At 45.8% G+C, this 27,579-nt stretch overlaps 1 protein-coding gene across 5 annotated transcripts in view; it reads left to right on the top strand.

Annotated features, from left to right (window-relative positions):
- myo6a (myosin VIa) overlaps positions 1 to 27,579 on the top strand; it is a 150,240-nt gene that overhangs the window by 110,987 nt on the left and 11,674 nt on the right. For 2 of the 5 annotated variants that reach the window (XM_030721416.1, XM_030721415.1), the window contains exons 24-32: positions 1,554 to 1,644; positions 2,726 to 2,876; positions 4,656 to 4,864; positions 8,496 to 8,574; positions 15,337 to 15,497; positions 15,647 to 15,685; positions 16,986 to 17,033; positions 19,832 to 19,870; positions 22,971 to 23,074. In XM_030721416.1, the coding sequence (XP_030577276.1) occupies positions 1,554 to 1,644; positions 2,726 to 2,876; positions 4,656 to 4,864; positions 8,496 to 8,574; positions 15,337 to 15,497; positions 15,647 to 15,685; positions 16,986 to 17,033; positions 19,832 to 19,870; positions 22,971 to 23,074 (921 nt within the window). The remainder of the gene's footprint in view (positions 1 to 1,553; positions 1,645 to 2,725; positions 2,877 to 4,655; positions 4,865 to 8,495; positions 8,575 to 15,336; positions 15,498 to 15,646; positions 15,686 to 16,985; positions 17,034 to 19,831; positions 19,871 to 22,970; positions 23,075 to 27,579) is intronic. The other 3 variants (XM_030721419.1, XM_030721418.1, XM_030721417.1) reach the window with 2 other exon arrangements.

The following is a 27,579-nucleotide window of genomic DNA, read 5'->3' as shown; positions in this document are numbered from 1 at the left end:
TGAGTGAACTTCTCTCTCTTTGCTCTCCCTGAAATACAGCAGCTCTTCTTTTAGCTAGCAGACACACTGTGTGACAAACTGCACACTGTGTGTTTGCTGATATTTGTTGAGCATTTAGAAACGTTGCATTTACCTGCCACACGTTACTCCCTTCATGCTCGCTCCTCTTCAGCTAAGCTGTTTGTGTCCTGCGAGCACAACTTACGGATTCGGTCCGGCCCGCTGTAACCCCTGATTATAGCGCTATAAATGAGACATTAATTATATGGGTTTGTGTATTTAATCCCTTTGTACCCGATAAGCCCCGGTGATGGAGGATACGCCAGTACGATTGTCTCTTATATGTTAATATTCCTCCGTTTAGGCTCAGATCGCTTGATGACTGACGGCGCACTGACCGAAAACGCAAACTTCTCTCTGACGTGTTAAAAAGTAACGAGTCTGTTTTGAAAATGTAAGAAGTAGAAAGTACCGATACTTGTGTAAAAATGTAGGAAGTAAAAGTAAAAAGTACTCAGAAAAATAAATACTCAAGTAAAGTACAGATACCTAAAAAATCTACTTAAGTACAGTAATGAAGTATTTGTACTTCGTTACTTCCCACCTCTGATTCTTACTAATGACCAGCAGGGGGCAACACCTGAGAAAATGGCTCTACCTCTGCAAGGAGCACTTTCCTGAAGAGGTTAAGGTCTCATTCTGCAGTTTCAGGTCCTGTTGAAGTTCCATCCATCCATCCATTCGCTTCCGCTTATCCTGGTCAGGGTCGCGGGGGGGCTGGAGCCTATCCCAGCTGTCATAGGGCGAGAGGCAGGGTACACCCTGAACAGGTCGCCAGCCTGTCACAGGGCCAACACAGAGAGACGAACAACCTTTCACACTCACATTCACACCTATGGGCAATTTAGAATAGCCAATTAACCTAACCCCAGTAAGTGCATGTCTTTGGAATGTGGGAGGAAACCGGAGTACCCGGAGGAAACCCACGCAAGCACGGGGAGAACATGCAAACTCCACACAGAGAGAGGGAGAGGCCTGGGCCAAGGTGGAATCGAACCCAGGCCTTCCAGATGGTATTCTATCTGTGAGGCAACAGCGCTAACCACTGCGCCACCGTGCTGCCCCTGTTGAAGTTCATTTTGTAAATTATGGCCCAATTTAGAGTCAAATGGACGCCTTTGTGTTGTGGTTTACACGTTTGCACACACAAATCACTTTGTGGTTTTGTGAGGAAGCGTATAGATTATAAAAAGCTGTGAACCTCATCATTGACACGTCACTGCTGTGACTGACAGCTCGTTAGCCAATGAGGTAATGGCTCGATAAACGATCCACACGTCAGGAATCTGAATGGTGACTTTTCTGTAAATACATGAAAGTGTGATAAACTCATGACGCTCTCTTCCAGTTGATTGTCACACGTTGCTGTGCTGAGGGAGGTCTTTACAGCACTTTCATTAAGAGGTAACCCTCTCTGGGTTCCTCACAGGAAGCTGTGACGTTGTTTTGGAGTGTTTGTCGTTCTTTGTCTCATCTTTTTCTGTCTGTCACAGTGAAGAACAAGATTCTGTATCGAACCAGCGCCTGCATCAAGATGCAGAAGACGGTCCGGATGTGGCTCTGCAGGAAGAAACACAAACCGCGGTGGGTTCCTTTCCTTTTCCTGCTTCCACGTGTTCTTCCTTGTCTCCATCCTTCCCTCTCTCTTTTGTTTCTCTCACACCTCAGCTCACACTTCCCGTCTTTTCTTCACCCTTTTTAATCCATTGATTCTCCTCTCCTTCTCTCTCTCTTCGTCTCTCAGAAATCTTCCCCTCAGTTCACACTTCTCTCCTGCTCAGCACCTCCTGTTTTCTTCTCCATCTCTCTCTTATCTCTATCTCTTTGTGTTCCCACCTCCTCCTCTTCCTCATTACCTTCACCCCCTTTATGCTCCCCTCTTCCTCCTTTCTTTCTCTTCATTATCAGCCTCTTTCTCAGCTTCACGGCGTCGCTTCGTGCAGCTCAGACGTCTTCCCTCGGAGACGATCGCTCCGTGACGCGTGCAGCTCTTTTAATTACCTCCGATATTTTGACGATAAACCACCTGCTGCTGCACGCTGCGCACTTCGCCGTGGGATGCGGCAGAGTGTGTGATTACAGAGGCTGGGTGGGGGGCAGATGACCGGCGGGAGGAGTTTGGGTACAAACTGAGATTGAGTGAGGCAATGTGACAAGGTGACAAGCATGAAATGAGCATCGTCAAAGCAGAGGTGGCACAAAGTCATTGTTTGGCACGTCAGAAATATGGTTTAAATTATGGCTGTGAAGCAACAGTACATCCACAGATCACGCTGCACACAGCAAACATCAGCTGAAGTGGTCAGATGTGGTCATTTTCAACCAAAAGAGTTCAAACCTTAACCGAGTACAAAGATTCGGTCATTAAAAATGCAGCAGCTGATCATCACAGTTTGGAGGGAAAGCTGAACAGCTGATCAGCTGCAGCAGAGCAGGAATGCTAAACGAAGCGTCGCCATGGAAGCTAATCAAGTGTTGGAGCCCAAACTGTGATTGAGATTATTGTGCAGCTAATCAGTGAGCTCTGCAGCAGAGTTGATGGAGCTTTAGTGACCGCCAAGTGAACTTCCTGCAGCCCCCCCCCACCCCCGTTAATGAGCCAAAGTCGCTCTAATTTTGAGCCTCGGGCGTTTTTCATTAGTGAAGTTTTGTGTTTGTGTTGCAGGATCGACGGCTTAGTCAAAGTGCGTAACCTGAAGAAGAGGATGGACCGCTTCAACGAGGTGGTGGCCGGGCTGAAGGAGGGCAAGCAGGAGATGAGCAAGCAGATCAAGGAGCTGGACGCCTCCATCGACGCCCTGATGGTCAAAATCAAGGTGGGTGTGATGTGTGGCATACGGGCCGTGCACTGTGCAGTGCCATTACAGCACTCTCTGCGCTGAGACAGTGTGACAGTTTATTAGGACCACTGAAGTTTAAAAAACCTCTGCTCCCAGTTAGTTAGGTAGTTATACCTTTAGTGGTCCATTGCAGACCTTCCAATAAGCACAAAGAGCTCTGGTTTAAATGCAGGAAGTCTTTCGATGTGACACGCTGAGAAATTGTTGGACATCGTGACATCAAACCACATCCTGGTACCTCAGGTGGACCTAAAGGATTTTTCCATAATTAGCAGTAAAGTCATGCAGTGCTGTTCTCTGAGCTCCTCATGTGGATTCCTGTCACACGAGCTCTTTGATTCACAGACACCTCTAAACGGACCTTCTCGTTATCATGATGCTATCTGCTGTTAAACTGGATCAAATTGTGTTTTAACTTCTCCTGAGATAATCTTCCCTTTGAGTGTCATAAATCCTACACGTCCTGCTGAGGATTTCTTCTGTTTGATTTCCATAATTTAGCATGCGTTACCTTCCCTCTCACTCTTCTTCCTGGAGGGATGTCGTGGAGGTGTGAGGCTGACAGGTGCTCGCCGCGGTACATGTCGGGATAAGAGGGACAAACGCTGGCGGGGGAAGTCTGACTGAAAGGCTCCCGTCACGTCAAACTCCACCCCGTGGCTTTGTTGTGCCAGTCGGAGGAAACGGGATGCAGTGACAGCAGATGCACGTGAATATTCATCATCTGCGAGACCCGGACACGTTTCCCTCCCCGGGTTTACACCCCGGCCCGTGTTTGTCTGTCAGCTCGCGCCCCGATGACACCAGAACACGCAGACGGTGAACCGTGAGAATACCGATGCTCTCAAAGGGTTTTTACAGCCCAGGTAGAGACTTGCAGGCTGCTCTGCTCTCATCATCAAAGATACTAGAATCTAGGCAGTGATTTTAGATGCTTTGAAGCCTTAGCCTCGTACGGTACCTCCTGATGTGGACGTTAAACTGGAGGGAGGGCCTGGTGCACAGCTGCTGCTCGGCCACAGAAACACCACATTAAACTCTGCTTAATCGAAACATTTTCCAGCATTAAATGGAAAAAACAGAGTTTGCTGTGACCGGCTCAGTGATGAAGGGAGACACGCTGCTGGTGGGACGCCTCTCCAACCAACGGCTGCCGTTAGAACGGTTTCCTGCTGAGACTGTTTGGCTCGTCCTTTCTGGACACAGAGCTCGTGGCAGGCATTAGATACACGTCGCTCATAATTAGCATAAAGGCTCCTTGGCAGATTATATATCTTGATGATTCCTGAGGCGGCGGCCCCTGCTGTTGTGGCTCCAGGTCATGGAGCAGCAGTCTAAGCAGAGACACCCAGAGACCGCCTTCTCTCCGGCCACCCTCCTGCAGGAGAACACAGACCCGTACAGAGCCCTCGTTACGGCAGATGCTGCACCACTTCATCCATCAATTTCTCACTTGGCTACATGTTTACCTGTGAGCTAGGCCCCTGAGATACCTGGACTCCTCTGTAAGTGTGCACTCCACCTTTTCTGCCTGAGAGGCACAAGCTCAGACCTGGAAATGCTAATTCTCATCCCTGCAGGGCCAGAACATACACATCCTCCCGTTAGGCGCCGCTGCTGTGGATGCAGGATGAATTTATTACATTAACCTGTCACAGATCCTGATCCAGCTTTTTTTTATGAGGACTGTACCGAAATCTGATCCCAGTGCTGCTCCGCGTGATTGTAAGTACATCCTCTTCTTGTGTCTTACAGACCACCATGATGACTCGGATTGACATCGACCACGAGTACAAGGCCCTGGTGACCCGGTCGGAGAAGCTGCTGACCAACATGCAGAACAAGAAGAAGGAGGAGGAGGAGCGCGAGCGGCTGCGGCGCATCCAGGAGGAGATGGAGAGAGAGCGGAAGCGAAGGGAGGAGGAGGAGCAACGCCGCAAGCAGGAGGAGGAGGAGAGGCGGCTGTAAGTGGGACGGGGGCTTAAGGTTGGAGTACTCGTGCCTTTTCGGGCTCTTCACTGAAATATTTTTGTTGTGCTATCACGTACGTGGCCAAAAATGAAGAGGCACTCAGAACAGTTTTTGGTGTGTTTTTGAGTGAAAGCAGACAAACACACTCACTGTCCACACAAACGGGCCCAGCAGGAATTTACATAATGAAATAGCTGCTCCAAAAGCTTTTCTTTATATAGAAGCTGCACCGTTGTTGCTTTTTGCATGTTTTGTATTGATCTGACACTCGCCCCCGGGGGTCCAGCTGCAGGATGAGCTGCAGCTCCCCAGCGTCCATCACTGCAGGAGAACAATAGCAGGGATGCCTCAGAGTTATCACCTGATCAAACAAACCTGTGTGTTTGTGTTTGTGTGTGTGTGTGTGTGTGTGTGTGTGTGTGTGTGTGTTTGTGTGTGTGTGTGTGTGTGTGTGTGTGTGTGTTTCTGTGTGTGTGTGTGTGTGTTTGTGTGTTTGTGTGTGTGTGTGTGTGTGTGTGTGTGTGTTGTGTGTGTGTGTGTGTGTGTTTGTGTGTGTGTGTGTGTGTGTGTGTGTGTGTGTGTGTTTCTGTGTGTGTGTGTGTGTGTTTGTGTGTGTGTGTGTGTGTGTGTGTGTGTCTCACAGCAGTGAGAAACACAGGAGGTCAAAGAAGAATTTAAGAAATAAACTCAGATTTTCACCTTCAGGACGAACTGCTGCGAGTTTGACTGTTAGCTGAGTGCGATGGTCTGAGACACCCATGAAGCAGACTCACTGCTACACCAGCCCAGAGCGCCACCTTTAATATCTGAAGATTTCAATTAGACAAAGCTAAATTATCTGTTTGTCCTGCAACACGTTGATTGGCTTTGTGTTGGTTTCATTTGTGTCCAGCTGCAGGTGTGTTTGTCTCAGTGCCATATTCACTCTTTCTTTGCTCCGTTTTTGGTCTCCACCACCTTTAAGCTTCCCGATACTTCAGCGTCTTTAACTGCAGACGGTCTGTTATACGAGCCCGTCTCATGAAAGGACAAACAAAACGGGCGCACAGGTACGTCTTAGGACCGTGTATCAGATATTGTGATGTTATCGGGTTGCCTAGCAGCCAACTACCAATGAGCTAAAGTGACCCATCTGTAGCATTCGTGCATCTTATGAAAAAAGCGCTGCATCATTTTAATTCCCGACTCTTACATCCACAGAACCTCATTATGATGTAATTCATGCTGCCTAGCAACCACCTAACAGCGGGCTAAACTCAAACATCGTTAGCATGTAGCAGAAACATCCCCCAAAGGTCCCAGAGCTGCAGAGAGGCGACAGTCCTCTGTGAGGTCATCGATAGCTAAGATTAAAAAAAGTTTGTGGCAGCACAGGACAAAATATTAAACAGATGTGAGACTTCATCCAGTCGTTTCAGATCAGGCGAGTGAACGAGCAGCGAAACGTCCGCACAGGAAGTGAGGCTGGTTGAGCGGAGTGCTTCGGTGCTATTCTTCCTGCGCGTGATGCGCCTGGTGGGAGGGGCTAGGAACGAAGAGGAGGGCGCTGCTGAAGGTCCGTTTGGATTCTGATGATTTCCAGATGAACCAACATGTTCCCAACAGGAACGGGAAACGGTTAAAGCTGAACCGCCGATCTGCTGAGGGACAAAAGATGAAGATGAAAACACAAAATCTACAATCACACAAACTCAGAAGAAAAAAGTTTCAGACATGCACAGAAAATATTTGAGGCCGACTTCCTTCTGCAGAAACATGGCTGAGCACACGTGAAGGGTGTGTGTGTGTGTGTGTGTGTGTGTTAATGTTGCGTCCCAGAGCTGCTTTCATTGGTCCAGTATCAGGGTGGTTTCGATGTCAAATGGACCTCGGCTCATACAGCAGGTTTCCTCCGTCCGTCCTCTGTTTCATCCATAATATCAAAGTGTGAAGCATAAAGTTGATGCTTGAAATTATTATGAGTAAATATGAGCAGCAGATAATTCAGAGATGCTGCAGTGATCCAGGTTAAAGTGCTGTTTAATCTTCTCGTTATACGTGATGAAAACAACAACATAAACTCCATTATTATTATTGCACAGTTATCCGTCACCATCACAGCTTCCCCTGAGACTAGCGTGCTCTAAGCAGGCTTTCACAGCTCCGCCCGGGTGTCATCAGCTCTTTCCCGTAATGAAGAAAGAGAAGCCTCAGTAAACATCAGCAGGCTGCAGACTCTGTTTTATCTGCTCGACAGACACAAATACACCATCCTCCTCCAGATGTTTGCTGCTCAGCACCGATCCTGCCCTCAGGAGCTGCTTCAGTCTGTCCGGCTAACCTGCGACTGCTCAGACTGCCACGCCCCCGTCATATTTACAGGGCCGAGTGAAGAAAGTCTGCCTCCCGTGCTCCATTTTCACTCGATTGAGCCGTTTCCTTGGGCCGTCGTGATGTTTAAGTGACTGCTGAGGATTTGAATCCATCACACGCAGCGCTCGGTTACATGGAAAATTTCATTTCCTGCCCGGATTGTGGCATTCATATTCCTCACACGGGTTTGTCCCCTTCATCGCCGCTTTCAGCGGATGGAAGGTCTTTTAGGAGGACTGATGGGGGCCATTGTGTTCGTCACAAACCACTAGCTGCTAATATAAGACATTAGAGACGACAGCAGGAATTTTATGGCCCTCTTTCCTTCACTTTATTCTCCTCCCCTAGCGAGTGATGAACCCCCAAGATCCACCTGAAGGTCACAGACTGAAGGTCGTGAGAGCAGACCACGTGCAGCTTTGTTCTCCATGTTATTTGTAAGGACGTGCTAAAGCCTGTCGGTTAATGGAAATTTCTCTTCCGACGACGACTCGGAGCTGCGTGTTCTGGCGTTTTGTTGGGGGCAGGACGGCTTCTACTTACAGCAGCCTGCAGTGTGTGCAGCAGCAAAATAACCTTCAGCTCCTGCACGGCCAGCGAGGAAGGGGGTCAAAGGTCAGAGCGTCTGAGCGTTTTCCAGTGAGCGCACAACAAAAATAAAAGAGCAAGAAACCAGCAACAGATCAGGAGGAAGTGAAGCAGGGACAGGAGGGTGGTTCTGCTGGTCTTTAATGAGCGAGGGAGCAGGCTGTGGATTTGAACCTGCGCCTCTGCAATAGCCTCACAGCACAAGGGTCAGCAGCTGTTTTGACTGATGGGTTTTCTCTGTATTTATTGTAGCAGAGTGAATATTTTGGATGTTTTTACAGCTTATTAACCAACCTGCACATAACTTTTCAAAAATCCAGCATTAAACACAAAAATCATGCCACTGCTAAAAGGCTTCAGGTTTAATATTTGTGGGTCTTTACTGAGCCGAGTCTATGTGGCTGATGATCCCAGCTGTTTAATAAAGTGTCAGAAATCCCAGTATGAGCCAGAAAAGCATGTCTGACTCTTATGGAGACGCATGCTGTGGAGGTGCAAACAGGACAAGAGCGATTACATTCAGGTCTTTATGAATCATTCATCATCACTGAGTGTGTTCAACATAAGAGCGAGCAGACAGAACGCAGCACTCGTTTCTTCCTGCCTGATGAAAACTTCTGTCTGTGTCTCAGTGTCTTTCTGTCTTTCTGCCCTCATCTCTTCTTTTGCGTTTCGTCTTTACAGGAAAGCAGAGATGGAGCTGAAGAGGAAGCAGGAAGAGGAGGAGAGGAAGAAAAGGGAGGAGGAGGAGAGACGAATTCAGGTGGGTGTGTGTCGCTGCAGGCAGACGGCGGCCCTCTGTTGGCCTTTTTAACCCCGAAGCTGTTTGCAGATGATTTACAGGATGGATTCATGCGAGCGCGTTCAGCACAGAGCTGCAGGATAACAGATGAACGTCTATAAAAAAGGCCGTTTAAGTCTTTTAGTCCAATGAGTGAGTTTATTTGTCGTTTGCTTTGATTTAAAACTTTAACCTGGAGGCATTAAAGTAAACTTGTAGCCATTTTTTAAGGGAGCCTTCTTTCATTTTAAAAATCCAAATCTTCAAATATGAGATTTAGCAGGTTGTTCTGTTTAACTTCCCCTTCTCCAACATGTACAGCAGACAGTTTCTCCCTGAAGTAAGTGTTTATAATCAGCTCCGCACCAGCAGAGTGACGGTTACACCGTGGAGCAGGAATCCTTCAGCAAGGATGCAGCGTATATATACGGTTAGAATGAACTGATCATTATTGACCTAAACAGGAAGTGAAACTGAGATTAAGAGTCTGTTTATAAAATGTGTCCAGAAAGGCTGAATTAACCCAGAATGCTTTTTGATATGAAGATCCTGGAGAACATGGAGGTCTCTTCCTGTTAAAAGGCTGCTGAAGAGGAAGCACCCCCCCCCCCCCCCCCCCCCCCCCACACACACACACACACACACACACACACTGTTGCTGAGTGCTGCTCATAGGAGATCATGTGATTGAGTTCTCTCTTTAGCTCACAGTATAAAGCACCTTGAGGAAACAGTTATAATTAAATTGTAATAATTTAATTGAATTCCTATTAAATATGATTTCATAGGGAGGGGTATGCATAATATAAACATTTCCTGCACAGAAGGCCCACCCACCTCCTTGTTTTATGAGGAGCAGCCAATCAGAAGAAAGTAGGCTTAAAGTGGGAGGAGCTAGAACAGCTCAGCTGCTCTGTAGAGTCCAGGAATAAAAAAATGGAGCTGGCAGTGAACAGAAAAGGCACGCTGTAAGTAAACGGGAATAATTTTTTTAAAATGCGCCCTCGTAGGTTTTATGAAGCATCATCTGAGTGTAACCTCAGCCACATGAAATGAGCCAAAATCACACGTTCATCCTCATCTCGTCACGATTTCCAAATCACGCCTGAACTCAAACACCTCGCAGAGTAACTGCTGCCTCCATTTCACCCCTGCCAATTTTTCAGCCTCTGGTTTTCATAGCCATGATGTATTCAGACCTGAAATCTGGGCAGACGTTAAAAATCACCAAATGTCTGCAGATAATGTTCCTCCAGTTTAAATGAAGGCCGGCGGTGGGGCTTGATTTGAAGCAGTAAAAGGAGCAGAAGTAGTTTTGTGCTCTCGGAGCTTTGGTGTCTCCGTCCTGACAGATTTGTCTTTGCAGGACGGCTGAGTTACAGCCCTGAAATCCCTCCTGTGGAGCTCTGCTCGCCTCTAATCCATTTCTGGCTCCTCTGGCAGGAGCTCGGCCGCTCTTCATCTCTCTCCATCACGCTCTCTAATGGTCCTCTCTGTCATTCTGTGTCAGACAGTTTTTATGCTAACACTGTGAATCCAGCTCAGTTTGGTTCTGACCTCAGGGTTCAGGTTCAGGAGCTGTGGTGGTTTAGGTTGATTGGACCCAGTTCAGTCCCACCATAGTGTCATTAGGAGGTCCCGGTGGATATATGGAAGTCATTTAAGGTTCAAATCCATAGTACGGAGGTTTATGTTACACATCAGTGGAGTTGGAGTGATAATCTGGTGTTTTTTGTCTTTTGGGGGGGGGGGGTAACATGCAGGTGAGAGGAGAGCTGTGCAAAAGTGTTGAGCCAGCCCTCGCCTCTTTGTTTTGCTTCCAAGCAGCCAGAGCTTCTCTTTTAAAAGTGGTCCTGAGCAGCTGCTCTCCAGCTGTCTGAAGACCATTTTCAGACCTGTGGATCATTCAAGCACAAAAAAGGCGCCTAACCCAAGGGGTGAACCAGTGTTTTATCTACACACAACGGACAACTTAGCAAAGAGCTAGTGTTTAAATCTGTAGGTCACATTGTTGCCAGCAGCCATTTGTTCCCATTTCTTTAGTTGAATCTATGAAAAATGCCAAAGGGAAGCAGAACAGGGTGAAGCTGTGCGACAAGCCGTGCTTGTAGTCTTTTGTCTGTTAAAACTTTTATCAGGGTGCAACTTTGTTGAAGTCATGAAGATTTTATGTTCTGAAGGAAAGCAGGAAACAGAGTGTGTTTATGTAGCACTGTTCACACACTTGTCCCAGAGTGCTTTACAAAAACCAGCACGCAGCATACAAAATGAAAAGAAAGGGCGCTGACATGTAAAAAAGCAGAAGCAGCAGATGTTGTGGTGGATGCTCCTGTCTTGTTGAATATGAATGAGAATAAACTGGGTTACAGGAGCTGGAGGAGCAGACAGGAAGTAACAGGAGGACTTCAGCTCTCAGCTAATCAACAAAGTTAATCACTACAAAGTGGCCAACGCTGAATGTCCACCTGAGGCTGACTTCCATAAACTTACAGCAGAAATAAACACATTAGGGGCGTGGCCTCTTTGACTGACAGGCGGCCGTAGCTGCTGTCTGTCTGCTCGGCTGGATCAGGTGACCCCGAACTATCAGGTGACCCCGAACTGTCAGGCTGAGTGTTTCTTCAATCTGCATTTAATCATTAGTTATTATTAATCTCTGGCTCTCCCCCCTCACCACCTGACCCCCCCCTCCCTGAGCCTGGTTCTGCTGGAGGTTTCTTCCTCTTAAAGGGAGTTTTTCCTTCCCACTGTCACCAAGTGCTGCTCATAGGGGGTCGTTCTGACTGTTGGGTTTTCTCTGTATTATTGTATTGTCTTTACCTATAATATAAAGCACATAGATTGATCTGAATTAACTGTGTGACTCATCTGAAGCTTTGGTTTGGTGGTTGTGACTCAAATATGTGCATCATATCTTTTTAGGTGTTGTGGCCTGTGCAGGTTTTTTAAATCTGCTCTTTGATACAAAGCATCTGCAGAGAGTGTGTGTGTGTGTGTGTGTGTGTGTGTGTGTGTGTGTGTGTGTGTGTGTGTGTGTGTGTGTCTGAGAGATAGTGGGTTTTATGGTTCGCAGGGTTTTATGTTTATCATCCAGCACGTCTCCGGCTGGCCCATCTGTCGCCGTGGCGGCTGGTGCCTTTCGGTTCCCCGGGGTGTCGACCTGGCCTGGATCAATGGCAGATTTCTGCAGCTGTTCGGATCAAAGCTGCTGGCCGGGAGCCCGGAGCCCCCAGGCTGGGTTACCCACAAATCTCCGTCACTTTCATCGGCTCGGAGCTGTCGGGCTTCTCGGCACGTTCGCTCTTCTCAAAATATTCACGAGTCGCTCTGCCGAGTGTAACGGGGCTCAGGGTTTAAGGAGGGGAGGGCGCATCATCCACACAGTGAAGTTTGGGAGGTTTATGTCTCTGTTTGTCCATACGGTCGTCATTATGTTCTAAAATATGATGTTGAGCATTTGGAAGTGACATGTACTGAGATCACATGATCATCAGTGTCCAATCAAAGGTGTCTGCAGACTGCTGCAGCAGAAACTGGGTTCTGTCAGTGTTTAGCTCATGTGGCCGAAGGTGCACGGTGAGGTAGCCACCTGCTGCTCCACAGTTCACAGGAATCACTGCTGCTCCTCGAGTAATGGTCAGAACCTACACGATGGTTCCCCAGTGGGTCTCCACCCAGACGGTGCTGGAAGTCATATTTGTCATTTTACAGGCAGTAACCTGTGAACTGTGCTGGAGTCAGTTAAACAGGCATGATCTAATGAACAAGGCCCAGTCTTTGTGCTGTCAGACCTAAAACACACCTGTTACTGGGACCTGTTACTCACCTGCTGTCCACACTGTGTTTATGAGGGGCAGCCAATCAGAAGAAAATCTGTTGGGATGCGTTTTATGTATACGGGTCACGGAGACTTTTTATGTTGAGTTGTTTTCCAAATATAAAGAAATCAGTCAGTATTAAAGAAAATGAGACCAGAGCAGGTTTTGTTCCAGATGTAAGGAAGCTCATTTAAATGAACCACACTGAATAATGAAGCCTTGGAGCAGGGTTAGAGATTCACTTCACGTTTATCGTAGCTGCTACCGTGGCTACAAACACAAAGCTTGAAGCATGGCAGGAAGAGCCGAGGAGCTCAGAGGGCCTCAGAGTGGAGCTGCTGCTCCTCCATGTGGAGAGGAGCCAGATGAGGTGGTTCATCTGGTCAGGATGTTCCAGGCATGTCCCACCAGGGCACACTGGAGAGACTACCTCTCTTGGCTGGCTTGACTCTTCAGTGTCACCCTAGAAGAGTTGGAGGAGGTTGCTGGGGAGAGGAAGGTGCCCCCCCCCCAAAAAAAAAAAAAAAAAATCTGGATGGATGGGCTGCAAACATCTTTATTTCAGTTGTAAAGTTGGACATTTTAACATGGAAGTCTATGGGAGTCACTGTTGGCGCTTCAAGTGGTCATTAGAGGAACTGCAGCTTTTGCTCTTTCTGCATTAGCTTCATCTTTCAGGGCTTTGGGCAGCTCTCCGAACTCTTGAGGTTTTTTTTTTTTTCTTTTAAAATCAAACTTCTCCATAAAGCAACTGGCGACTAAATTCCCATTAAAAACACAGCTGTGATCTTCTGGCTTGAAATCTTTAACCATTTAATCGTGAAGCTGAACATAAACAAAAAGCAGCTGCTTAATCAATTTAAATAAACTGTGAAATATATACAGAACAAATCTGCAGCTGCAAACATCCAACAGATGCCTGCAAAGTGGTCACAGATATTTCAGGAGTGACCTTATTGACACAAAATGTAGATAACCTGTCAGGGCTGAAATCAGTCGCAGTCTAAAGGAGGTGAGGTGACATGAAAAGTGTTAAAAAATGAAGGTTAAAGAATTCTTCCACACCTTAAATAAAGATGGACTTCATGTAATGAAGTGATAACCTTCAGATCCTCGCACCCTTCCTGAGCCGGTCAAGGAGCCGTTTCACTTGATTCATGATGAAAAGTGGAAACCGGGGCATTAATCATCCAGTTTAGCCCCGCCCCTCGCTCGCCGCCCCTCGCTCCTGCTTTAATGAGCAGCTGCAGCTCCTGACCTGCTCCGTGTGGACTGAGAGGACGTCTTCTTCTGCCGGTCGTCCTCAGTCTGAGGCTGCAGGCTGTGATTACTGGACTTTATCATTGATCAGTGATGCGAACGCTTAATCAAAACTAAATCTTTATGCTGATTGTTTGATCCAATCCAATGATTGGAAACAGCATGACTCTGGTTTAGCACCACAGCTGAATGTTCAGGAAGCGTGCATGCAGTGCTGATTGAAAATAGACGGTGTCATTTTTTGATGAGATAAATCACATGTGGGCAAAAACTCGTCCCGAGGTCCAGAACCAGACCACAGACCATCTCAGTCTGGCCTCCAACATCCTAAAAGAAAACCTAACCCCACCAAAACACGACAGAGTCTTATCTTTTATTCTCCAAGTTGAGCAAAAATTCAGCGTTATGTGCATCGTGTTTTGAGCGGATGCATCGCGTCACTGCATGATCAATCAGGATGCAGTGCTGCACAGAAAGCCTCCTCACCGCTGCTTTGGTCACGAGCAGGTTGCTGTAGTCGACTGTAGTTTGCATGGAAGACACCAACTTGTCTGCAAACACTTGCAAACTACTCTCCAAGTCTGGTGTGACCAAACCAGAGAATGCTGTCCTTCAAAATAAAAGTTGCGTCTTTTAAAACGTGTTTTGAACTTTTGCTCTGAAGACGAACGGTTTACGTTTCCGGTTTGTGTCGCACTTTTTAATTTCACTACCACTCAGAGCGTGTGCAGACAACTTGATGTCTTCCATTAAAACTACGGGCAACTGCTGCAACCTGCTAATCGTGGTTTTTGGTGCAACTTGCTCTTTACAATCAATTTCAACCAGCGACCCTCAGCAACCACTTGCCAACTGCTCGGGGAATACCGACCGATCCTCGGGAAAGTGTGACTGAGGCCTAAAAGCGGTGATGGCATCAATATTGTGTTACACTTACCACAGGAGAGGACGTATTACTACCCCAGCCTGTGTCTGATACCAAAATTCACTCAACCTGCAACTCTAAGACTCTGATGAAGACTCTGATGAAACGTTTGCATGTTCGCTGACGTGAGCAGAATGAAGTGCTGAGATTTGTCAGTGTTTTCCTGAAGGTTTTGTTTTGATGAAATACTACGATGATCCATCTTTGTGCTGTCGTGCCTAAAGCAGCCACACTGCAACCTTATTGGTCAGGATGCTGATCAACCTGCAGCAACTGCAGCCAAACTGGCTTAAAGCAAAGAGTTTCTCTCAAACGAGACTTCAGCTTCCACACGAGGTGAATGTAATGTTGTTGGGCTGCAGCAGTTTGGATATTTTTCTGTTTTTGGGGTGCAGTTTGCAGCTGAAAGTGTCTGAAGCTGAAAGTGTTCAGCAGCAGCTTTATTTACTCGGCACGTTTCAAACGAGCACAGATAATTTGTGAGCAGCTGTCGTGTAAAATGAATGTTCCTGCACTGAGAGGCGGCATCGGACGCCAGCCGAGCCGCCGTGAATCTGGCAGACACGTTTTTACCGGCAGATGGTCGACAAACTTTGAGCAGTCAGAAACTGAACTGGTAGCTCGCCGCTGCAGCGCCTCCACTCACAAACATATGTTAACCACAGCGGGGACACGCCAGGTGTGTGCTGACTGAATGAGTCCAGGCTAAAATGTGTGTGTTTGTGGTGTGTGTGTGTTCAGATGGAGATGGAGCTGCAGCTGCAGGCGGAGCGCGAGGAGGAGGCGGCTCGGCAGGCCGTCCTGGAGCAGGAGAGGAGGGATCGGGAGCTGGCCCTGCGGATCGCCCAGAGCGAGGCTGAGCTCATCCCCGAGGAGGTGGTGAACGACTCGGGCCTGCGCAGGTAACAACGCGGCTGAGTTTAAGATCTGTGGACGTGTTTTGACAGGATGCAAAGGTCGTTAAATCCTCCCGGAGAAACCGTCGTCTCCGTTTGATCCTGTTTAATCATTTTCTTCTTCTTTGTTTTCTTTTTGTTTGTTTTCCTCCCAGTAATGGCTCCTCAGTTCCATCGTCCCCAGAGCGATCAGCGTAAGACCCGTCCATTTTAACCTTTTAATTTAACCCCGCACTCACACACCTGACCTTTGACCTTTCAAACCGTAACAAACCCTCTGCATGCTGTAACAATCTGCCAGTCCGGCTCTGCCGTCTGAGTCCAGATAACAGAGGCATCAGTTTAAACACAAATACTTTTATTACTGTAAGTTTGAATCATTCAAATCCAGATTTGAGCACCACGTTTAATTTTCACGCACCAGACGCACGATCGGGGCTCGTATTCATCAGACTTCTGAGGATCGCACGCTTACAGCCACACAAATAATCAGGAGGAAAATACGTGACAGGAAAACCATCGAAATATCAAAACTCTGATTTATAGGCACAAAGATTTAGTCTGCAGGAATGTTCACTTTGGAGTATTTGTGTAACTATTTTCTATAAATACATACATAAAGATGTACCATTAGATCCCTCAAATATTGGCCGTGTTCAGTGGTATCGGTGTATTTAGGGTTAGGGTTATTTGTCTGGTTTGTGTGTCATCACTTCCTGCTGGATAAATGTTATCATTATATAATAATAATAAAGATTAATTCTCAGTGGAACAAAGCAAGATGTTTAATGAAAGTGAAAGTGCATGAATCCCAGCAGCCTGCTTAGAAGGAAGTGCTTAGACAGAGACGCCAAAAAAGCAGATACACAAAATTTTCCACAAATTTCTCCGTCAAAAGTTCATTAAAAAAATAACAAACTCTCAAAGGATCGTTTTAAAATCCCACATTCCTGCAGAAACATGCTGCAGACTCCATCATGGACTTCCAGCATTGATTCGGGGTTTAACTGTTGGAGTTACACAGACTCGATTTCAGAGGCTGGGAAAAAAGCGGACAGTTTGATGTCCGGCTGAGGTCTGTTCCCTCGTTATTCCATATTCCATCATCTTTAGAGGTCAGGAGATGATTCCGAGTGTCTGCATGAGCTGAAAGTCCACACTTTAAATCCGATGTGATGGTGTATAGATGCAGAACTACAAAAAAAAATCTCATTGTCCAAAAATGTCTGGACCAAACCGTAAATGTGGACAGGTCTCTGCAGCTCTTCACCTCCTGACCATCAGCAGTCGGATGTTTTTGCTGTAAATAGAAGTCCTTCTCTGTGTCACTTTCAGCAGTTTGATAAATCCGAGCCCTGCCCTCTGATCAGAGTTTGGAAGGAGAATCATTTCCTGATGAGCCTCAGGGGGAAGGAATCACCTTCCCCTCCCCTGATTGCTTTGTTATGTTGTGCTCTGCTGCTCCGTTATAATCCTGTAATCCTCTGTTTACAGCGCCGCCGCCGCTGCTGCTGCAACCCCAAAGCTCAAGAGCTTGACCATGTAGGTTTCCTCTCACACCACACGCCTTCGTCAGCTTCAGGACGCCGCCGTGAGCGTACGGCGGCGGTGATTCATGTGCAGCCGCGCTTCCTGAAATAAAGCACTCGGCGTTTTCTGCTCGCCGGCCGTTCGCGGGCCTCGGCCTCCCTCGCAGTTCTCCCAGCACTCAGCCTGAAGCGACACGCTTCCCAAGTCTCTCTGAAAGTTGAAATTGATACTTCACACCGTGAGTCAGCCGCTATAGTGGCCGCATTACACTGTCATGCACTCTGAGAGCGGTGCATCGTAGCTCTTTATGCTCCAGGTCCGCAGACTCGGGTCTGCTCACTTTGAAGAGTAAAAACTGCACATCGATTCGGGCTAAAGATGAAGATTTGAATTGTGGAGGACCAGAAGAGTTCTCACTGACATGCAGACAGGCATTCAAACCGCTGCAGCAGGGGTGTCAAACTCCGTTTGATCTCAAGTCAGCCAGACCAGTAAAACCAGTGCATGATGATGGGTCTTCCAAAGAGAGCCAGCCTGGATCCTTAAGTCTGTTTAAGTGTCAGCCTGGAGGCAAATATGGAGGTAAAGATCTGTGATGGACTGTGGAGCTGATCCACGGCGGGATCATCACAGGAGTGATGTCAGGAGCGTCCACACAGGAAGCGATCAGCTCATCGTGCGTTAGTTTGTCGCTGATGCGACGTGGACGTTCCCGCTCCGGTTGCTGTGGTAACCCTCTAATTTAGCCCACTTTGCGTTGTCAGTGTTTTTTTCGGCCGTCATTGATTTTCTGTGGTCGTCGCATTTTTATGAATCACTTCCTGTGTGGATGCCTCTTTGGAAGTGTAGCCGCTGCATTTTGAACCATCTGCAGCCAAAAACAAGCAGACAATCTGGATATGCACTGGGAGTGAAAGCAGTCGAGCCCAGAGGTGATCAAGGTTCGAGTGACTGTTCCCAGATCCTTTAGAAACAATTCAACAAAAGGCTCTCAGCTGGTAAAAGCTGAACCGTCCATAAAATCTCAACGATTTTAACAACACTTTGACCCGATATGGATGAATGAGTGTTTGTGAAGCCCCTGAGCCCACTTACCAAACAACCTGAAGTGTTAGAAAGCAGCAGGTTTACAGCTGAGATGTCAGTTTTATACACGTCAGTCTATTACAGTGTAAAACCTGCATGTGTGGAGTTGTTGGAACTAGCGAATACGTTTTCACCCTGCTGCACTAAAGCTGGCATCACTGGAACAGCCGTGCATTTTATTGATAAATTAATGACTTTCATGCCGTTTTTGCACTTTGCAGCGCCATCTGGTGGGCCTGATTGGGCCCTTTAATGGGCCAGTTCTGGCCCCCAGGCCTCATGTTTGACACCCCTGCTTTACAGTGTGACGTAAATGCCATTTTAAAGCATTAGGAATGAATTTTAAGATGCACACATTCATCATCTCTTTTCTGCCTCACCTCATTCGTTCAGTCTCCTTCCTCCCATCCTCCTCTCCTGACTCTCCTTTTGTCTTCTGGAAGTTTAAGTTCTCCTAAATGCTTCAGCCAAATGCATTTTGCTTGCAAACCAACTGTAAAAGCTGGCCGGATCATGTTTCATGCTCAATAACTATGAAGTTAAGTCATTTATTTTCTAAGTTAAGCAGTCTCATCAATGCTCATGGGCACTTGAGTAGGAAGTAGAGGCATCACTGTTGGCCTTTCATTTGTTGAACCTTTGAATTCAGTCTGTACATCCAGTTTATGCCTTTTTGCTCTCTTTAAACTGCAGCGGCTGCTTCCTGTCTGATTTCACCTTCTTCCATTTAATGCTTAATAACATCTGATGTAAGCATCGTTAATGGCTTAGACCCAAGACGACCCTCGGACCATTAAACGTATGACCATAATTGCATAATGAATACATGCGTTTCTGAAACGAATAAGGACCTTTATGCACAGACTGATCCTGGTGGTAATGAGATGACAGTAAAGGTCTCTCAGGCTGGAGGCAGCCGTGCAGAGACCGTCGTGGTCTTAACAAAGAAACGAATTAAAGCAGATTTGTGAGAAAACACAAAGGCACAAGTTGAAAATATTTCAAATTTGACAGGAAATCCTCTTGCCGCTGTATTGTGATGTTACAGATGGTCAGAAATGTAGGAGGAGCTTATTGACACCGACTGTAAATGGTTGCAGGACAGGCTGGTTGCTCAGCGGTTGAAGCTCGTTTTGATCACAAGGCGACTGCACAGTTTGCCTGGTGGGAGGCAATTACAGTCAAACTCAGATTTGGCAACATGTTGCAATCAATCTGAGTCGGTCTTCGCTAATGAACGCGTCTCTTTGCAGTTTGATTGCTCTCCTGCAGCAACGACGTCACTATTTATGGAGGAAATTCTGAATTTCTCTTTCTAGTTTCTGGACTCTGGATGTTAGAGGGTAATGTGAATTTCTCACAACAGATTTTTGATTTTCCCACATTTATCCCGGCGTGTTTACAGATGAAAGCCACTTTGAAGGTAGCAGCTGACTGAGAGTGGTTGCAGACCAGTTCTCGTTCTCCATTTCTGATTATTTCTGATTATCGGCGGCGTTCCGATAACTGTGAGCTCGTTGTTGTACCTGTTTGAAAATAGAAGCACATGAACACCAACTTCTGTTTTTCTCCTTCTCGAGTCTTCTTCCCCTTCTTCCTTTTTACTCCTGTCCCTGTTCAGAAAAAAAGATGATGATGATGATGATGAAGTGTTTTGTGTGGTAGGAAACGTCTCAACCAGCAGCGTACTAACCTTTTTATATCCTAACCATCGTGCTTTTTAGGGAGGAAATGGCGAAGGAAATGTCAGAACTTCTGGCTCGGTGGGTAGAAACCGACCGTATGGATCACACCTCAATGATCAGCCTCCTCACTCTCTAATTAAAATGAATGCACGATTTTAATGATGTGAAACTGATTTAATTTTTTATTTATTGACAATAATCAAAAATAAAATTAATGGCTTTGATTAGAGGGTTAATTCCCTCAGATTCACCGATAACACCTCAGCCTCCACTGAGACACGCTGATTTGTTTTTCTTTGCCGTGCACGAGGAAGTCGCCGCCTTTTAAATGCCTTTTAAATGCCTTTTAAATGCCACTCGAGCCGTTTTCTGCTCCTTCGCTCGTCCAGATGTTTCAGCTGATCCGGACTTCTTTTTAACGTTTTAAACCTGCGACTTAGTGAACTTTCAAAATAATGCAGCACTAATGGAGGATTTCCTGCTGCTGCTTAGTAAGAGTTGAACCTGTCGTTGTGACTCTTTGATAGCAGCACTGAGAGCGTCTCTCTGGACTTGTATTCGATGGGGACGGTGTTAACAGGAAGGGGGAGGGTGATGTAGCAGACGGCCGAGGGCAGGTTCGAACCTGGACCTCTGCGATAAGGACACAATGTACGTGCTCCGACAGGTGATCGACTCAGGTGGTCCGCCTTTTGATCCTTATCGTGGAAACCGTGCAGCACAGGGCTCCAGGCCTCCGTCCACAGACACACACACTGTTGGGATTACCAGTGCATCCATGCATATAACAAAGAGTTACAATCTTTCTCCCGAAACGCTACGACAGGGATCTTTAACCTTTAACCTTTAGCAGGTTAAACTACCGGTCACACCACTTCCCGTGTCTGTGCGCCCCCCCCGTCAGATCACTGCGATGAAATGCTGTTTCCGCCCCTCTTCCTGTCAGCATTCCCGCCGCTGTGAATGAGTGATGTCAGCTGAAGTCGTGCCAGTCTCTGCCTCTGCTTCCCGTGTCCACCTGTCTGCGGCTAATTGGCCACAGGTGCAGGGCGACAGGAAGCAGCGCTCGACCTCTTAGTTTGCCAAAGTCACCGCATGATTATCGGGACACAGTACAGCCGCCCCGGGTCCGAGGCCCATCTCGCACTAAACATGAGATCCGATTGGATTAGAGGAGCAGCGGAGTCCCACCTCCAACTTCCCGGTGCTCTACAAAGGGCAAATCCCGGTCACAGATTAATCAGGTCTGTCAGCAGCGCCGCGGAGGAGCGAGCGGCGTGCCAGCAGCACAGCCCACAGCTGGAGGAGTGCCGCTGCTTTATACTGTCAAACGGCCATTCATAATTTAACAGAGTGAGCTGTCACTCCACGGCGGCTCCACGCCATCGCAGCAAAGGTGCTTTTTGACTTCCTGCAGACTGAAACAGCATGCATTTTAATGATGATCTCACACCCTCTGTTTCAGTCCTCTCTCATAACGCTGCAGTCTGACACCCTCAGCTCTCCTCACTCTCACCCTGACGTTCATAATGAAAGCTGCGCTGCTTCTGTTCCTTATGGAAACCTGAGATTCCCGTCTCACCTGGGTGGAGTTTACTGTGTGACACGTCACTGACTGTTTGCATGCACCCTCATGAAGCATCCAGGTCATGGTCAGGCTTTACAGAACACATCCACCCAGCTAATGATGGCTTTCTCTCACTTTTATGTTATAGTTAATTCACCTCCATCAGTTTAGCTGTTTTCACTTTGGGCAAATATCCACCTCCAAACTCCTGCAGCAGTAAATCTTCCTAATGTGCACCCGTAAGCCATGCAAACAGTTATAATATAAACTATAACGAAGCATTTGCACCATTTACAAGCTGCAGTCACTGATCAGTAAATGACCTACTCGTGCCTCACACAGCAGAACGTTTGGGTTGCCAGGTTGTGGAAAACCTGCCCTGCATTATCTTCCTTTTCTAAGATGCCACCATTGGACTGTGCAATCATTTATCTTCAAGACCCAAAATTATAATTGTTAATAAGAAATCATTAAAATCTGATTCTCACAATAATCCATCAAGTGTGCACTTATAAATGGGATCTGGGCTCAGATGTCCCGCGGCCCCTTCACTGAAGATAAATGGTCAAGCAGGCCGTTGGAGGCTTTCAGCGGCTAAACAGGAAATCAGACTTTAATGCTAGATATGGTTTTTTTCCCCACAACCTGGTGACTTAAGTCAGTCTTTGTAACAGATAATACAATGAAGCATGAGCACATCTGTTCTACTTAATAATAAAAGCATTAATTACAGCATTTCTTTATAAATGAATGCTTTTCAAGTGATCTTTAAAATACATATATATATATATATATATATACACACACTATTGTGCAGAAGTCTTGTATCATCATCCGTTGATACAGGTACTCTCTCTCAGGTAGAGAGAGCTGATGATCTCAGCTCCACGGGCCGGATCCAGACAGATCTCAGAAACATGACCCTGAAGTTCTGTCTCACTATTTTCAGATGGAGATAAATGATCACTTCCCTTCCTGCAGCTCTAACGACATAAGAGGCCTTTCAGTTTTTGTTGAACAGTTCACATCTAAAAGTGAAGTACTCCTCATGATGCCCATCGATAGACTCGTATCATGTTTCAGACTCTTACAGAGACTCAGACCTGGATTCAAACTAATGTCTGAGTTAATACAGTGAAAAGGGCCATAGTAGCCTTTAAGCAGGTAGCTGCATGGGTCAACAAATGAATAGGTAATATGTACGATAATAAGCAGCGAGTGAATGTTTAGAAACTGTTGTTTCTTTTCTAGTAAATTTGAGAGTTTTGTCTCATAAATAAACCATTTTTTTAGGAATTCTTGGAATACCGTCCGCTTTTCTTTCCTGTTTTCAACTTCATGCAGACGTTTAGTGTAAAATCTGTGGGAAAACTGGAAAATCTATACAGACTCCATCAGGGTGCATGACAGTCTTCTGGTGAAGCTACAGTGATCACCTTAAATTTAATTCAATCCCAAAGTGACTCTCTCAGTAAACTCCACCCACCTGCTATTGGTGGAAATGAAGCAAATAACCCCGCCCTCAGATCTCCTGCTGCCGGTATCCCACAGTTCCCAGCTGTGGGTCTTTGTTGCTGACTTCCTGCGTCCTTCCTCTGTTTCCTGTATTAGAGGTCCACAGGTCCAGGCCTCCAAGGCGGCCGCGGGCACCAAGAAGTACGAGCTGAGCAAGTGGAAGTACGCTGAGCTGCGGGACGCCATCAATACCTCATGTGGTGAGTGTTCAGTGATTGCTGCAGATTCCTGCTGAGTACTTTTTCTTCTAGCCAACAAGGTGAGTGAATTCATCCAAACCTGAAAAGGTAGCTCAACAGAGTTCCAGACCTGTGCTAAAAACATGCTTCAGAGTTCATGTGGTTGTTTTACGGCTCAGTCCATTCTGGCAGTGCGAGGGGAAGCATTTCAACAGCTGGTCATCATGCCGACAGACATTTTGGGATGGATGTTCATGGTCCCAGAGGATGAAAGCCACTGTTGGTCTAATACTGTGCTTGAACACAAATAACAGAGGATAAATCAAAGATTTTCAACCCCCTGACATCCTATATGCCATTTTAGGTTAAAATATAAGATTCTTTTAGAGCATAGTCATGTCCACATTTTCCTGAAATCCGATGTGAGTGTTCCTGATCTTCAGAGGATGAATCCAAATGTCTTTGGTAGCTTTAGTCTAAAACCACCAGGGCAAATGTTCCGCCTGAAATATGGGTGAAACTTTATGTCCAAGACTGTGATAAAACATTATCAGTTTCCTGCTCTCCAGAGGATGCACTGGTTTAATTTCAATGACCTTACAATCAGTAAATTTAATATGTTTAAAACTGCTTCAGATAAATGTGTGGCATCTCGAAATGACTTGATAAAATTCGTCATTGTTCTTGATCCCCAGAGGATGAATCCAGTCCTTTGGTTGACATTTTTCTGGCACTGCTTTGAGGCTAAAAGGACCACTTGTACATTTAAATTGCCTAAATCTGGCTGACAGACTGGCCAAAATATATTTTCCATGAATAAAGGTTATCCTTAAATCTAATGTGAATGATCCTGATTCTCAGAGGATGAATCCAAATGCTTTTGATGTTTTCCTTCAGTATCTTCATCTTACCAAACCTGAAAATTAAATGATTTCTCAGTAGTTTTATTAACTAACAACTAATGAATGTGATGGCAGCACCAGTGGTTGTAAATGTCAACTTTGTATCGAAAACACCAAGACTGTGCAAAATGTTATCAGGTTCCTGCTCTCCAGAGGATGCACTGACCGTCAGTCCCTCTGGTCACATCGAGACTTTAAAACTGCTTCTGTGAGTGACTTGGTATCTGGAAACTGAAATGAGCAGACTCTATTGAAATTTAAAGTCACTGTTCTTGATCCTCAGAGGATGAATCTAAATGCATCTGGCTGACATTTCTCCAGCAGTGCTGGAGCAGTGCAGTGATTTAAAATGGCTCAATTTGGCTGATTATAATTATAAAATTATCATTTTCCAGCACATTCCTGTTCCCCAGAGCACGAGCCCTTTAGATTTGACTCTTTTCCACTCTCAGCACCCTCTGATAGAAAGCTGATCTTTAAGTGCACGGTGATGGGCATGCTGTTGGGATTTGGCGATCAGATTCACGCTCCCTAAGAGACGAAGCCGTTTTATTTTAAACGACCCCGCGGTCTTTCCTCTGCCCGCGCTCTGAGAATAGCTGAATGGTCATAAAGTTGTTTGCTCTGATTGGAGAGTTCACTCCTCTCGTTTCCAGCGAACGGGCAGCTTTGACAGAATTGTTTGCCACCGCTCGCTTTCCACACCACTTAATTTTATTTTTGTAAAAGCTGCTTCGTTTCATGGCCACTTATCCTGTGTGGGAGTGAACTGCTGGTCGAGCAGAACAGAGGACAGCTCTTCTAGCCAAACTCGTGGTGATGATACCGCCGCTGTAGCCGGTACATTTGCTTTGTCAGACAAAAGAATTACAACACGAGGTGAAATCGCTGTAACACATCAGTGTCGAACCCACTCAACCTTTACGCTGACATTTAAAAAGCAGCTGACAATCCCGTCCAGGGTATGAAGAAGGTGCTACCTGTGGCATTTTGACTGTTATTGAATTATTGTTATATCATTTTAAAATGTTAGGCAGAAAGATCATATGTGATCTCATGTTTGGATCAGCAGCAGGAAGAGGACCGAGAGGCAGCAAATACAGATTCATATAGCAGAGCAGTCCTGAGTGTAAACAGGAAATGGCAGTTTAACTAGTTATATTTCGTATTTATCTTGTCTTTTATTTTTTTTCTTACTTAATGATAGCAGGAGGCTGCTGCATTTCAGGCTCTGGCTGATAAAGTTTAGAGTTGAAATACAAATGGAAATACTAAGTCAGGACCAACTTTACCGACCGATTTTATTTGTTACCTTTTTATGTTGAGAAAAAAAGCTGAAGCCTTTCTCTCACATCACTGTGGAGGAATCTGGGTCAGCTCGTCTTTATAGGGGGTGGGAAAGTTTTTATTTGGGAGTATTTGAGTGCCATGCTGAGTCTTTCCTAAGTTCACAGCAGGGAGCCTTTTAAAGACAGATGGATGAAGTGAAAAGTAAAGCCATAAGTAAAATGGCCAACAGGGGGCGATACCTGTGGCTCCAACATGTGTGTAATTTGCGGGGGGGGGGGGGGGGGGGGGGTAGGGTGGTTATGACCCCCCTAATAATCTGATCCAATCACTATACCCACCCCCCCCTCCAAATAAAGTCACATCATTTCGATTTACAAAAAAACATCTTATATGAATAACATGTTAATTTTCTTTATTCATTATCAATTTTGGGTAAACTACTAGCATGTTTAATCATTTGGTAATGTAACCCCCCCTCTCCCCACAAAAACTTGGTATCACCCAACAACCCGCTTTCTCCACCAATCAGCGGTGTTCACCGTTTGCTTGTGGAAGCAGCTGCTGGGAGGGGGGGTAGTTTGAAAAAATGAAAAGAGGCCAAAAAGCGAACAACCAGCAATTTTTCGTTGTTGGTCGACACCCCCCCGTGTAAAAAGCGGAAAAATCAAAATGAGGTAAATGTAAATGTATTGTTAGCTGATGATTTAATAACTGTGTGTATCAGACACACTATGAATACCTGTTCAGGTATTTTAGCTCCGTCAGACCTGCTCCTCCTAATCTGACAATGAGTCAAAGAAAAAGAAGATCAAAGTGGTTATTTGCACACATGCGGCTCAGTACAATACCTGTAATATGTAATAAACTAAACTCATTAAACAAGAATATAGTTTTACTCAAGTGAACACACACAAAACATTTTATGTATTTAGTTATTAATGACTAATAATAGTACTGATAACAGGACTGAAGATGAGTCCCAGAAAGGTCCAGGATGAGACTCGTTATATTTTAAACACATCAAGTTCAAACCTTTTTCTCTACAGAACGTGTTTAATAGTAAAGATTGCATTAAACTCTCTCATGCTCAGTGGAGGACAGACTGCTGTAAAATATTTTATTTTTTTATATTTGGCCAAATTAAAACAGTTTCTTTAAAAGTGGAACGAGGGGCTGCAAAATAAAAACAGGTTCATGAAAGATATTTGTTACTGTTGGAAGAAATGTGAAAAATGTAAGCCTTTTCTTCATTGTTGAAGGTGCAGAGTAAATACAAATAACGTTAAATAAATACATAGTAAAAGCATTACAGTGTATTTCTAATACATTTCTAATTAACCCAAAATCTCCTGAATCCTGTTAGAAAAGTAAATGATTTAATAAATAAATAAATAATCAGAGAGCTTAACCCCCCCAATGTTGGACCCAAAGTTACGCCCTGTGGCTCCAATAAGAAGTCTGTAGGAAGACTGACTTTCCTGTTTATGGGCTCAGTCACTTATTTCAGGTTATATTGTATTCTATTGTTTTTATATTGTTGTACTTTTATTTAATTTTAGTTTTTTGTTGTGAAGCACTTTGTGATTTTTATCTGTGATAAGTGCTAGATAAATAAATTTTATAAGGAGGATTACCTTCAACACCAACGACTGTGACCACGCCCATCTTTAATACCGTTTATGTTAAAAGAAATGATTAATAGGTTTACAGTTTCTTTTGGAGCTTCCATACCAGCTGGAGGACGAGGAGCTCTGCCCCTCGGTAGGCTTCTGGAAGCTGCCCATTTGGAAGAAAGTGGCTTATTGGAATTCAGGAACTCATTTTAAATTTTAGTGCTAAGCTGTACGGCTGTTTAGGTGCAGTTTTTATCTTCAAGAACATAAGGCAGTGCCTAAGATCTCAATAGAAGAAAGTTTAACTCAAAGAAAACAGCCAAGAGGAGAAAATCCACCTGCTTCCTCGTTTAACCTCAGAGCTCACCTGTCCTCATCCACGCAGCAGGAAGCGTGGAGGACGAGGAGGGTCGACAGCCGCCGGCACCTCTGAAATGAATGTGCTGAGAGTCGGAGCCCGCGGGCAGCCACATATAAACGCACAGAAATGACTCGGTCAGCGTTTAACAGGCCGCTCACCTCCCAGACAGAGGAGGGAATCGAATACTGATGGGACCACGAGCTGCTGCTGCAGATCATCACGAGCAGCTGAATAAAAGCCTGTTGACATGCGGCGTGTTCACTGCAGAGGTTTCAGCTCAGCACAGGAAGTGGAAGATGGGTTTTTTTGGTTCAGCTGGCGTTACCTCAGCACTTAGTGTGCATTCTGCATCTCATTGCT

Source organism: Archocentrus centrarchus, chromosome 24 (genome assembly GCF_007364275.1).
Source record: "Archocentrus centrarchus isolate MPI-CPG fArcCen1 chromosome 24, fArcCen1, whole genome shotgun sequence".
Classification (NCBI taxonomy): Eukaryota; Metazoa; Chordata; class Actinopteri; order Cichliformes; family Cichlidae; genus Archocentrus; species Archocentrus centrarchus.
Note: the sequence above shows the minus strand (reverse complement) of the source record. Positions and strands in the feature narration are given on the sequence as shown.